Source organism: Scomber japonicus, chromosome 15 (assembly GCF_027409825.1).
Source record: "Scomber japonicus isolate fScoJap1 chromosome 15, fScoJap1.pri, whole genome shotgun sequence".
NCBI classification, from domain to species: domain Eukaryota; kingdom Metazoa; phylum Chordata; class Actinopteri; order Scombriformes; family Scombridae; genus Scomber; species Scomber japonicus.
Window position 1 is genome coordinate 13060876 of NC_070592.1, and position 13288 is coordinate 13074163.

General features: G+C 39.7%; 1 protein-coding gene across 1 annotated transcript in view; it reads right to left on the reverse strand.

The window, feature by feature from the left end:
* Positions 1–13288, reverse strand: part of efna3a (ephrin-A3a) — a 56682-nt gene that overhangs the window by 5792 nt on the left and 37602 nt on the right. Inside the window, exons 2-4 of the mRNA XM_053334550.1 lie at positions 2477–2778; positions 2137–2202; positions 508–585 (exon numbers count right to left, since the gene is read on the reverse strand). Of these exons, the coding sequence (XP_053190525.1) occupies positions 508–585; positions 2137–2202; positions 2477–2778 (446 nt within the window). The remainder of the gene's footprint in view (positions 1–507; positions 586–2136; positions 2203–2476; positions 2779–13288) is intronic.

Genomic DNA, 13288 nt, shown 5'->3' on the forward strand with positions numbered 1-13288 from the left:
TTCAGTATTGAAGTTTGCTGCGTGCTATGCATACAGCTAAATTAAACAGTGACTTGCAAGGATGAGATGTGTTTACACATTACTGTGACAGCTGCAAGAAATAGCCTAATAGGCTCCATAGTCTATGTAAGGCTCACTGTGCTTCTGATTTATTTTCATGAATAGAAACGTTTAAAGAATATGCCCCTTTATGATTTTTTCACAGATCACACCTTCAGTATACGTACATGTGAATCCTGCTGAATCACTGATGTTGCTGTTCATGGTGTTAACCTTTTCCACAACTCTCAAGAGAGAAGAAAATAAATGCTTTACTCGTAAACCAGCTATGGCCTGTGAATTTTCTTTTGCCAACCGTAGAATAAAAACCCAACAAATGGTTGGTTCCATTTCACAATGATTGGTACACAAATCAAACTTTGCAGCCACAGCCAAATATTGACCAGCATCTGGAAATTGGCTGCAGTTCATTTGCAGCAGCTCAGAGACAGAAGCACAGTCACTCACCAATGTTGTGTATTTTGATGTTTGGCCTGACTGTGTAGTCGGGAGACGTCTGACTGGAGTCATCATCTGCCTGGGAGACTGGGAAACACACCACATATACACAATGAGAAAGAGAGAGAGAGAGAAGTGGTAGAAAATGAGAAGCAGAGGAGGGAAAATAGAAAGATGGCGAAAAGAGAGACAAGGAGAGAAAACAACCCATTAAAACAAAAGCACTGAGGAAAATGTGCATTTCAGGCACCATTAAATTGTATACAGTTACAGCAGTTAGTGTACCATGGCCATTGAGAAAGTATGAAGAAATCCTGAATGTTGAATCCAGGCTTCCATGTGAAGATTAAAAGCATTTGGAACCGATGGATGAGAAAACATTATTGCATTTGCTGTTCGTCTATACACAGCATTATATTCAGTCTGTACTGCCAAATTATCCATGAATGAATGATGTGTGGGTTTGTGGTGCAAGTGTATACATCTCTGCGTATTTTCTGCTCTGTGATTCAGAGGCATAGTTACGGTAGGAGGATGAAAGAGCATTTACTGAGAATTTTCATACAGTAGAAGCTGGTAGTAATCAATTTGCAATTCCCCGCAGATACACAGCATATGTCATGAATACTTACATTTCTATCTAATCTGAAAGTCTTGTTAAGAGTTAAAGTGTGAGACATGCAGAAAGAATGAGAAGGATCTGTAGGCAGCAGAAGTCTAGTGCGTTTTTCATGGCAAGCTGTTAAAATGACCTTGCTGAGTAAAGGTTGTGTGGATTGCAAACTGACGAAATGCCCCAATGCACACATAGATATTCATGCCCAAACACATACACATTAAAAATGAAATTTACAGCTGAAGTACTACCATGTGCAGACACACATACAAACATATTTAGATGCACACAATGAGCACACAAACACACACACAGAAGCGAAACAGAGGCGTGGTAGACACATCAATAGATTAGCCGTGACACTGGGATGAGGGGGGGGTGGGTGTTAAGGTGATGTGTACACAGGGGCTGACACTGGCCTGAGTGTGGGATGCATTAGTGCTGACAAGGTTAGAGGAGAGGGGGAGGCTTTCAGCACTGGGCTCCCTGATCAAAGGTCTGCAGGGGAGAGAGCAGGCTACCAGGGTAAAAATAACACACACACTATACAGAGCAGCAGGCATCAGAGAGCTAGCAAGAGAGAAGTAGAGATAGACATTGAGGTGTTTGGGGGGGGGTTAAAGATGGTCAAGAAAGCTGTTTTTCCTCCTGCATCTATTGTGTGAGAGCATGTGTTTTACGGAGAGAGAGAGAGAGAGAGCATTACTGTAATAGCACTGAGACAAAGAATAACATTAAGCCATCACCCTCAAAGCACTGCTTCGGGAAAAAAGACACCATCATCAAAACCTCGCCAAGACAGCACAAGTCAGAAAAGCCTCTTTCTGAGACAAGACTGTCAGATCTTAGTTTTTCCCTCTCTTTGCCTCTTTGTCTCTGTTTCTCTGTGCGTTTGTGTGTTGGGGAGATACAAAGAGATAGAAGGGGAGAGGAGAGTTGAGAAACTGACACAGAAAGAGAGGACATTAAATGCAATGAATGAGAGAGACTTATGAGGCTAAGACAGAGGTGTTGGGTCTCACCAGTGGAGCAGCAGACGTAGACTCTCAGTCTCAAGCAGCTGTGGCCGTGGTGGTGGGTGGGTGTGGCTAAAACAGAGAGAAAAAACATACACAACATGTCAACCTTGTGCCCTCTGCAGGCCACAAAAAACCCTCAAACAATGTAAACTGTAGCCCTGCGATAGAGCAACTGTCTGTAGCTGAACTTCCAGAATCTATTAACAACACCCACACACTGTCAATACATGTGGGTGACAGCAGCTGAAGAAAAGCTTCTCATTATAATCTCAGATCAAAATATTGGATGTACTTTCCTATCCACTGCATTGAACCAGCACTGGTTTTCACTGGCCTGACTCACAGATATAGTAGTATTCCTGGCCCACGCTGAACTCGTAGCCCAGTGAGAAGGCGCTGTAACGCTGGAATTTCTCCGAAAACTTGATGGGTCCATGGGGTGCATGTGGCCTGTTGCACTCCCAGCGTTTGAAGCCCAGCTGGGGGTCACAGGTCCGGTAGCCGCGATAGCTGACCATGTAGAGGATGTACTGCTCTGCAGTGTTGCGCTCTAGTGTCCCTCGTTGGGTGGTGTTGTAGTGAGGGCAGTAGATGTCCAGGTAGTCGTTGACACTGACCTGCACAGTGAATCCCTCCCTCCGTAGCCTGTGTTCAAAGAAGAAACAGAAAGAGTTGACAAAGGAAAGAAGAAAAGACAAAATATAGATGAGTAACTATGGCTGCAACACATTTATTATATTTATTATCTTTTAGGTATAGTTTAGCATTTTGGGTCTTATCATCATTGTGAAGCTGCACCTGGCCAGTAAGTATAGTACCGCACATAGTCCCGCTTAAAACTACAAATTGTTGTTTTTAAATGTTTACATTGTAGGGATTAAACAAACAAGATATAACGTGTTAATTAGTGAGCTTTAGACTTTTTAAACCTTGGGACAGAGCCAGGCTAGGTGTTGCCGCTGGTTCCCAGTCTTTATGCTAAGCTAAACTAAGCTAAACTAACCATCTCCTGGTTGCAGTTTCCTACATAAAAACAGATACAAGAGTTGTATTAATCTTATCATTTAAGTCTTAATAAGAAAACAAATGTCCTAAAACATAAAAGTATTATCTTAACCTCTCAGTTATTTTTATTAATCAATTATTTGTTTACTTGATAAAATATCAGTAAATCATTAACACCCTCTTTGTTCAAAAGATTAACTATTGGACCTTTCTCCCTCCTCTATATTATAAAACACACATTTTCCAAACTAAATGCCCTGTGGCAAGTGCTGAGAACGTTGCTGAGAATGATAATCTGCACTCTTGTCTGTCCCCCAGAGTCAGTTACGGGCAGGTCATTGAGGCGGAAGGAGATCCTGTCAGTGGCGATGTATGCTCTGGCCACAGGGGAACCGGTCTGCACACAGTACATATGATGGACCAAGCTCCCCTGGCAACCTTCACTGATGGACGAACACGCTGTTAGCAGGTAAGGAAGGCCACTCTAAGGTTGTGTGTGTGTGTGTGTGTGTGTGTGTGTGTGTATGTGTATGTGTGTGTGTGTATGTGATGTAAATAAAGGTACATGAACCCTGTATTCGATTTGAGACTCCTCAATGAACAACTGAGATGAGTTGATGTGTTATGATTTTTCATTCAGCCGCCACGCTGTGATCTTCACTGTTTATAATACTGAGTATACTTATTATGGAAATTACACAATCTGTAATTAGACTAAGTAGAAGTCATTATAAGGGCTCCTGCAGGTGAGCTGATGAGATGGGAATTGTCCTTGGATGTAATGATGTGTAACATGAACCAACTAGAGTTGTAATGACGCTTTTTCACCAGTAGGTGGAGGTATTATGCTGCATAATGTTGAGAGGGCAACCCTCCCCTCTTTCTACCTCATCCTTTTTTTCTCCTGGTTGTCTCCTCTTTCTTACACATTTTCTGTTAGACACATACAAAGGAACATGCACTTACACACATTCACAACCATCCCTCGCTGTGTATACATTGCACCTGCACCCACACACACACACACACTGTGGACTTACACAAACAAGCGCACACATGCATGCATTACTAGGTCAGGCCTCCAGAGAGATTACTATTCAATTACAAAATGAGGATCAGAAATGTCATAACACCTCTCTCCCTCTCTTTCTGTCTTGCCTTTCTTTCACACTGTGGTATTACAACTGCTTTTCATTCTTTTTTTCTGAATCCTCTCCTCCCATTCCTTCTTTCATCACTAGCCCTTCTCTACGTTTGTGATTACACACATGCTGAGGCAGATGAATATCAATTCTCTTAACCAGTGTTCTTTTGGGCCATCAATCTTATCTCTGCTTTCTATCCCTGTTGCTCAGATGTGAGATGACAGACTTTTGTCTTGCAGTGTTGTGGGAAGAGGCAACACAGCTATGCTTCAAAGGGACTATATTTAGTGAGGGGGTTGGTGGTGGTGAAGGAGGGGAAGAAGTTGAGATGGGGGGTGGGGGGTGGGTTGGTTAGAGGGGTAGAGATAGATAAAGAGGTACAATGGGTGCAGGATAGAGAGAATGGCAAGTAGACAGACCTAAGATGAAAGTGGGAGAAAGAGGGTGTGTTGAATATGAAAACATGAGATGAGGAAATCCTGGATGCCGGTGGCATGTAAAAAGTCAGAGAGTGATGCAGTCATTGAGAAATAATTTAGTTTGTGTGTGTTTGAGCACTCAGTAGTATTTATGGATAAAAGGCTGCTCTATACAACTGAGAAATAGTACAACGAGTGCAGCTTACTCCACAGCAATACATTTGCTCTCTCTCTGTTCCAAATATATACTAACTGCAGAGTCAGAAAAACATGCAACATGAGAGGCTACCGATATGGAGAATAATAGTTTCTTTGGTTCATTAGTGTGGCTTGGAGGTAAGATTTTTATTGAATTTTTTTGTTGATTCATTGATTACTCATAGGGTAATTGTGTGGGAAAAAACAGAATTTCCCAGAGCACAAGGTGATGTCTTGAAATTGCTTATTTTATCCAACCAGCAGTCCAAAATCTAAAAGTATTCCATTGACAGTGATACATAAATGGGAAAACCCTCAAATCCGAGCAGCACATGGAATAATTTTGGCATAGTGCTTCAATGATTGCCTGTAGTTGATTATCAAAACAGTTGACCTTGCTACTTTAATGTTTACTATTTTGGATAACACTTGCAATGGGAGGAAGAGGGGGAGGAGGAGAAGAAGGGAAGAGGAGGAGGAAAAATGACTGTAGGAGAGGTAAAGAAGGTAAGGTGGTGCAGAAAGGGGAAAAAAAGCATAAAGTAAGGAGACTAAAAAGGGTGGAGTGAGAAGAACAGGCTGGCTGGGTGAGAGGAGGCGGGGAGTCCCTCTAGGTGTATGGTGTTATATAAGCAGTCCACTTAGTGGCACAAGACAGAAAGGTTGCAGGGCAGAGAGGAATGGAGGGAGGAGAGAAGAAAAACAGAGAAAGGGGGTGAGAGGAGATTTAATAACTTACAGGGAGGGGGTGGAGGGGGATGGGTAAGGAAGGAAAATGCGTTGAATGATGACAACCAAGAGAAAGACACAAAAAGGGAGGCAGAGGCCTAGATGCAGGCATTGTGTTCCCTGGGGATGAACACATATGAACATATATGTGGTAAAAGTGCATAAAAAAAGACTGATGGTTCTCATTCCCTCTGCTTTCCTCCAGCCCTGCTCCTTCTCTCCAACCCTCTTCCTCTCTTTCCACTGTGCATTGTCTGCATTGTGGTGGTTTTGCTGTCTCATCATCATTTTCCTATGAGTGGGAGTGCGCAGCTAGTTAGTAACGGCTGCAAAAGCTAGTGAAGACAGTCAGGAAAGGCAGATAGCAGGGGAGAGAGAGGTGGGGAAAGAGAAAGAGGGGTGTGGGGTGGGGGGGTAAAATAGAAAAAGAATAAGAGAGGAAGGCAAAGGCAAAGATAGCACCACTGCACCTTTCATATCTGCGCTAAAAAGGGTCTTTGGAGAATAGAGCCAGTATCAATAAATAACAATGGTGAGACAGCACTACATCTAAAGACACTTAAAAACATACAGTGGATGGAAACAGAGGAACCATAGAAAATCTTGTAGTGAAAAAGAAAACAGGCATAACAACATTATAATTTGAAAATTTAAAAAAGAAGAAGAAAAAGAAATAGGAACAATTATCAGGAAATATTTCCCCACAATTTCCACATGAGTGATGCCAATCATTTCTTGTTTTGCTTCACTGAGCTTAAAACTAACAGTGATCCATGTCTCCTGTATAATAATTTTGTTAGATTGCATCAAGGTGAAAGTAGAAGTACAAACGCTGCTGACTTTTCAGGAATATTAATACTAGTGCAATATTATTTGGATTTTTTTTCTCCACTGACATGAATGGATATGAAAATTCTAAACCCATCAAGGTATTCTATGCACATTGCTGTTTGTTCTTCTGCAGGTTCGCCCTACATTACTGCTAGAGGCTCCAACTGTTTTCAGAAATCCATTAAAAACAGCTGGAAGAGACACGTTGCTGTTTCTGACAAAACCGTAGTCCAACCTTGCAGTAGAAAAGGTACTAATAGCTTCTGACTGTGGAAAAAAAAACACTTGTGGGTTTAAACTCTTCAGCCGTATTACGCTTATAGGGGCTGTAAAAAATAAATTACACCTGTGTTATCCTTTGCAAATGCATGTGCATCTATCTATCTATCTATCTATCTATCTATCTATCTATCTATCTATCTATCTATCTATCTATCTATCTATCTATCTTTCTATCTATCTATCTATCTATCTATTTATTTATATAGCTATCTATCTATCTATCCATCTATCTATCTCTCTATCTCTCTATCTATCTATCTATCTATCTATCTTTCTATCTATCTATCTATTTATATAGCTATCTATCTATCTATCTATCTATCTATCTATCTATCTATCTATCTATCTATCTATCTATCTATCTATCTATTTATCTATCTATCTATCTATCTATCTATCTATCTATCTATCTATCTATCTATCTATCTATCTATCTATCTATCTATCTATTTATTTATATAGCTATCTATCTATCCATCTATCTAATCATCTATCAATCTATCAATCTGTCTATCTATCTATTTATATAGCTATCTATCTATCTATCTATCTATCTATCTATCTATCTATCTATCTATCTTTCTATCTATCTATCTATCTATTTATTTATATAGCTATCTATCTATCTATCCATCTATCTATCTATCTATCTATCTATCTATCTATCTATCTATCTATCTATCTATCTATCTATCTATCTTTCTATCTATCTATCTATCTATCTATCTATTTATATAGCTATCTATCTATCTATCTATCTATCTATCTATCTATCTATCTATCTATCTATCTATCTATCTATCTATCTATCTATTTATATAGCTATCTATCTATCTATCTATCTATCTATCTATCTATCTATCTATCTATCTATCTATCTATCTATCTATCTATTTATTTATATAGCTATCTATCTATCCATCTATCTAATCATCTATCAATCTATCAATCTATCTATCTATCTATTTATATAGCTATCTATCTATCTATCTATCTATCTATCTATCTATCTATCTATCTATCTATCTATCTATCTATCTATCTATCTATCTATTTATATAGCTATCCATTTATGTAGCTATCGATCTAGGTGCCCACTGGAAAATTAAAATTGAGATAAAAACAAAGAAACTAGCTTTTATTACTTCTGATAGTTACAAGTTGTTACAACCAAAACCACATTTCCGCTTCAAACTCACTTTTCTTGCAAAGATATCCAAATATTTGCTCTCCACCTGTCTTCATGTGCCAGCTTAAACATCAACATCTAACATCTACAAAGCAATTATCAACAAAGTCTTGCTGTGTCAAAAATAGCACTATGGAGTGTGATTCAATTTAAAGGATTGATTTTGCATAAATTCTCTTGTCACTGCAGAGATGATCACACTCCACTCTACCCGAAGAGTAATTCATCTATGCCCAATTAACACTACTGTTTCTTTTTATTTATCTTCATTGCTTTCCAAGATGGCTACTGTGAAAAAAGTAGTTCATTAAACTTTTTATGTTTTCATTATGTCTTGTACTTGATGTGCACCTTTGCATTGTTGCTGTCTAACTGAGTTTATTCACTGCTGTAAAAGTTTCTCTCAGTAAAGATGAGGTCAGTGTGGCATCGACATTGATGACCTTAAAAACACCCTCTCTGGGGTAATCAACATCAGCCTCATCAGGAGGATAAACTACCGACGCACGAAATGGCAGGACTTAAATGCCATTCACCAGTCGTCTGTTTACCACCGACAAGACTCCTCCGATTGAGTCCCCTGGCAGCGACAAGCAAGGCTCTGCTGTTTTTCTCTGTACCTCAGCACCAAAACTCATTACTCGTGCACGCACACATGCGCACAACAGACACAGACAACCATCAGACGTGCATGCAAGTGTACGCACACGCATGCACACGTACGCAATATCTCCTGTGAGTCTTCACTGATTGAGTTAACGCCGCAATTAACGGGCTGCTTTACAATGTTTCGATCCAAAATGGGAGGGTTGAGGGAGAAACAAGTGCTGAGCCAGTCTGTAGGAAGAGGCAAACGCTGCAACTCTCTTCTATTACTATTAGACCACAGGGAGTCATTCGCCAGTTTCTTCCACAGCCTCTGTCCACCCTGGCCTTAGAGAAATTGAAGAACATTACCTTTTCATATTTACCTATTCCTCTGTAAAGCTCTGCACGGTTTATTCTCTGGCCTTCCACCTTTCCTTTTCTCATTCGAAAAGCTCTGACACATTTCTTTTCTTGCCTTTATTTATTCAGAGAAGCCTTAATTCAGGGGAGCTTTGCTTAAACGTCTTTCACACTTAAAGACATCTATACCTAGGACTTAACCTGTATCTGCGGTGTCCATTTGTTGGCCCCTATATCACCCACTGTATAGACAGTAGTTCTGCTGAACTAATTACTAGCCCGTTTCAAGGACAGCAATTATCTTTTCAAGTCGATCACTTTCAGGGCAGTTTATCACTTCCTTCACAACCGTTCACAGGTCAGCTTTCTGTTACCTGATATCCCTGACAGTACGATTCTTGCTTTTCCCCATTGCTTCCCTTCAATATGAAGCACCACCATCCATCACAATCTTAAAGCAGCTCTACTCTGCTCCCAAAAAAATACTGAAATGTCAGTTCCTTCAAATATATTAATCACAGTAATTAATACCTATGTGTTGATGTAGGCATGTCATGATATTTTCACTGTATGCCAAAAACAATAAGGTGGAACAACTTCACAAATGTTCACAGTTTGAACACAGAAAGCTATTGATTTCAGCTTTGACGTAATATTTCATTGATTTCCTGTAAGTGAAATGCCTTTTCTTTTCCCTCTCAGGTTGAGGTCACAGCTAAAGAACAGCATCCAGCAGCTTGGGGGGCCGACTCTTGCCAACACAGGGGATGAGAGATGGATCTTTCATTTGAAAGATGGTCTTACTGCTCACTATTCCACCCTGCAGTTCAGTTGCTTGGTGTCTCCTTCTCCCCCAACCTTGCTGCGGGCGTGCCTTTAGTAATGTGGGTGCGGGGGAGCTTGAGGGACCCTTTCAGAAATGTAAAGTATTAGCCAACTTAACTGAGGCAAATACATCTAAGCGGTGGGATGATGTAACACTGAATTTCCAGAAGCACCCCTGGAATCTAAAAGTCCGAGTTAGTGGAAGAGATGCTGTAGAAACAAGTCAGGCTTAGGTTTCAGCTGTTGGCTAAACTGCATAGACCACACACAGCTTATCACCGGTGTTCCCTGTCTTTGTTTTACGGAGGCTAAAGATGATAAGTGGGAATGCAATTTAGAATAAACTTCAACAAACAATTATTTCCATCCTATTAATTCATGTTTTGATTATTTCTCTATCAACTGATTCACTGTTTAATCTGTAAGACGTTCAAAAAGAGAGTAACATCCATCATAATGTCTCAGAAACAAAAGTGAGCTCTTTAAATTGCTTACTTTGTCCAACCAACAGTCCAAAACTCAGAGACATCCAATTTATAATGACATAACAAAGAAAAAAACCCCAGCAAATTCTCAAGCTGGAAGTAACAAATGTTTTGCATCTTGCTTAATACATAATTTAAAGTTTCCCTCCAGTAAAAATGTGTTTTGCTTATTGTTACTTCAGTTGGATGTTTGAGTTTCACTGTGCAGGATGATGTTTGTGTGTGAGTTTGACAGCAGATGGCTGTTTTCACATTCATCTGCTGAAGGGGGAAACTTTCTCTGTGTTCATGTGCTTACCAGGATGATAATTACATTGGAGCCAATCGTGGGCCAGTATTCAACCAATATGAGTGTGATGTGGAAACTTGAAGCCCCTTCATAAACAGAGAATAGACTTTTCTGTGAAATAGGAGACACTTTTTGTCCAACAGTGCAACTTTGAAAATGAAAACTATTTGGATATTCATTGATGATGAATTTTTCAATGAGAGAGAAGGATGAGATGTAATTTTAAGGATATTAATGAGGTCACTGGACTTAGACACATATTATTAGACACATATTATTATTTCAAACAGTATTTTACATATATCTTTCTACGTGGCAGGAGAGGATCTCTTAATAAATTGTTTCAGTAGTAAGTGATACACAAAATTATGTTTTTGCATGTTTTGAAATCCTGGTTAGTTTTATATTACCACACAACCTGTTACAAATAATTTGCAGGTAGATAGTGCTTCTTTTTAAGGGCTGAAAAGGTTGAGACACACACACTGGCCTGACAAAAAGGCCACTTTGTGTTTGCCAGTTAGCCCAGTGGGCATGCCTATTTGAACTGTAGCACTGAAGGAAACAAAACGGATCATGATCAACATAATAACACCATTTCCACAGCTTTCCAACATCTTGTTAAATCACTTGCAAAGCATTATGGGTTGTTGCAGAGCCAACTCATTTAAAGGGAATATGAAAAGACATACATTTCATTGATTAATCTATGTGGCTTAAGTTGCTCTTTACTTTCTAGACATCCACAGAAGAAGTTTAAATATCAAACAGAAATATGGATGACACAGTTGAATATTAAACTGTGGCTCTCCTCCAACTAGACTCTTTGCATAAAATAAATATAATAGAGGCCACCAGGCATCTTTTTACTTTTATTACACTGGAATGTTTCCAAGCACCACTTGGGAATGTTTTTATGGCAATAATTGGCCCTGGGGCTTTGGGCTTTGCATTATGTTGCAACTTAGACTGGCAGCTATATAGTTTAGGCTTTAGTGAGCATTCAAATCCAGTAATTAAACTCCCTATTTTAATGACTATGATTTAGTTTAATGTAAGTGGGATTCTGACTGGCCATGTCACAATTTTCAGTAATATAAACAAATGGGTAAAAAAAAGGAAATGGGAAAATGGAAGCAAAGGAAAATCCCCTTTCTTCTAATGACAGCAGATATAAACCTTCAAAGGTGTCATGAGGTGATGTCAAATTGGTCACGGCCAGTCTTGAAAAGTCATCCATCCTGCTGAGTTCTCTGTGTGATTATATCCTGCGACAAGCCGCGATAACAAGAGTCCATCTCTCTCAAGGTGAGGCTCTAATTGTACCTCACTATTAAAGGCTTGATCGCTCACATCTGCTCTCACGCTGGCTCTGCGAGGTCGGCTCTCATTTACTCTCTCACAGCCAACCCCCATCTGCCTCTCGTTCACTATTTTGTCAGATGATAAAAAGCACAACTCATTCTCCTTTCTCCTTCATCTGATGCAGACCGCTCTCCCGCAAAGGTCCTGCATTGGTACACAGAGAGAGAGAGTTTCCAGAAGGCTACTGTGTGTGTGTGTGTGTGTGTGTGTGTGTGTGTGTGTGTGTGTGTGTGTGTATAGGTGTTTGTATTTAAGTAATGACTCTAATAAACTCAAAACAAAAATTTATGCATCCCCAAGCTGATGAATATGGCACTGGGTGCAAATCATAACAAAGACAACACTGGCTAAGTCTGTGATTAATTGACAGTTAATGATGCAGATGGAGGAAGATGAACAGGAGACGGCAAGCTCCCTAAATCAAAGAGGACAGAGAAAATACTCTTAAGCAAAACAAGCTAAGTATTTATGAGTATGGATGAGTTGAACGTGTGCATGAACGCCTTTGGATGTTTTTTTTTCTTTCAAAGACAAGTACCTTTCATTAAATAAAACTTGTCTTCTATCCATCATTGTTCAAAAGAAAATCCATCACGTTGACAAAACAATTATCTTTCACAAACTAATTAAATCGGTGTAATTTCTCTCAGACAACACTATATTTTGGTATCTTTTGAACATATTCAGTTTGCAATTCTGCTGAACATCTGTTAAGTATCTTCACCAAAAGGACCACATGTCCATATGGTGCCTTGTGCATTATGGAGAAACAGGAATTCAGACCAAAAAAAGTCGAGATTGTGTAATATTTAAATGTGCAAAAAAAAAAAATCAACTTTTATTCAAGGTTGTTTGAATAAAGTTGGGTTTAAAACATTTTGTTATGAAAATGCTCTTATACATTCTCAGGGTATCTGGAGTGACACTGAAGCTGTAAAATCAATATCAACAATCGTTTTCTTACGCCTGGAATTGATTCATCTTGGTGCTACGACTGGCCCATCTACCCAAAGTGGAAATAAGATGCAGGTAAAATGACTTTGAGAGCTGGCGAATGAGACTGTGACAATTCTGACAAGTTCTTCTGACCGTGCCTTTTTTGTCTAAAACCTTCCATATTACCTGTGTATGCTTGTAGCATACTGTTGGTTGATTGTGAAGGGCGCTGGCCTTTGAAAGAGAGAAGGGGAGAGAGGGAAAGTCGGACAGGCATGGAGACAGAAAGTGATATAGCAGAGGAGCTGTGACACACAATAGAAGCTCTCATCAAGATGAATTCTCCACAGTGTACATCCACAGCGAGGGTGCCAGGCAGCTCCTGCTAGCTCGCCGTGGCCACGCCCCAAAAACAAAGTGCTTATCTTGCCCGTCTCCAACTGCCTGGCCAGAAGAGACGCTTAAGTAGAGGCCAGGAGGACTATCAAACACACACATCAGAGTATATT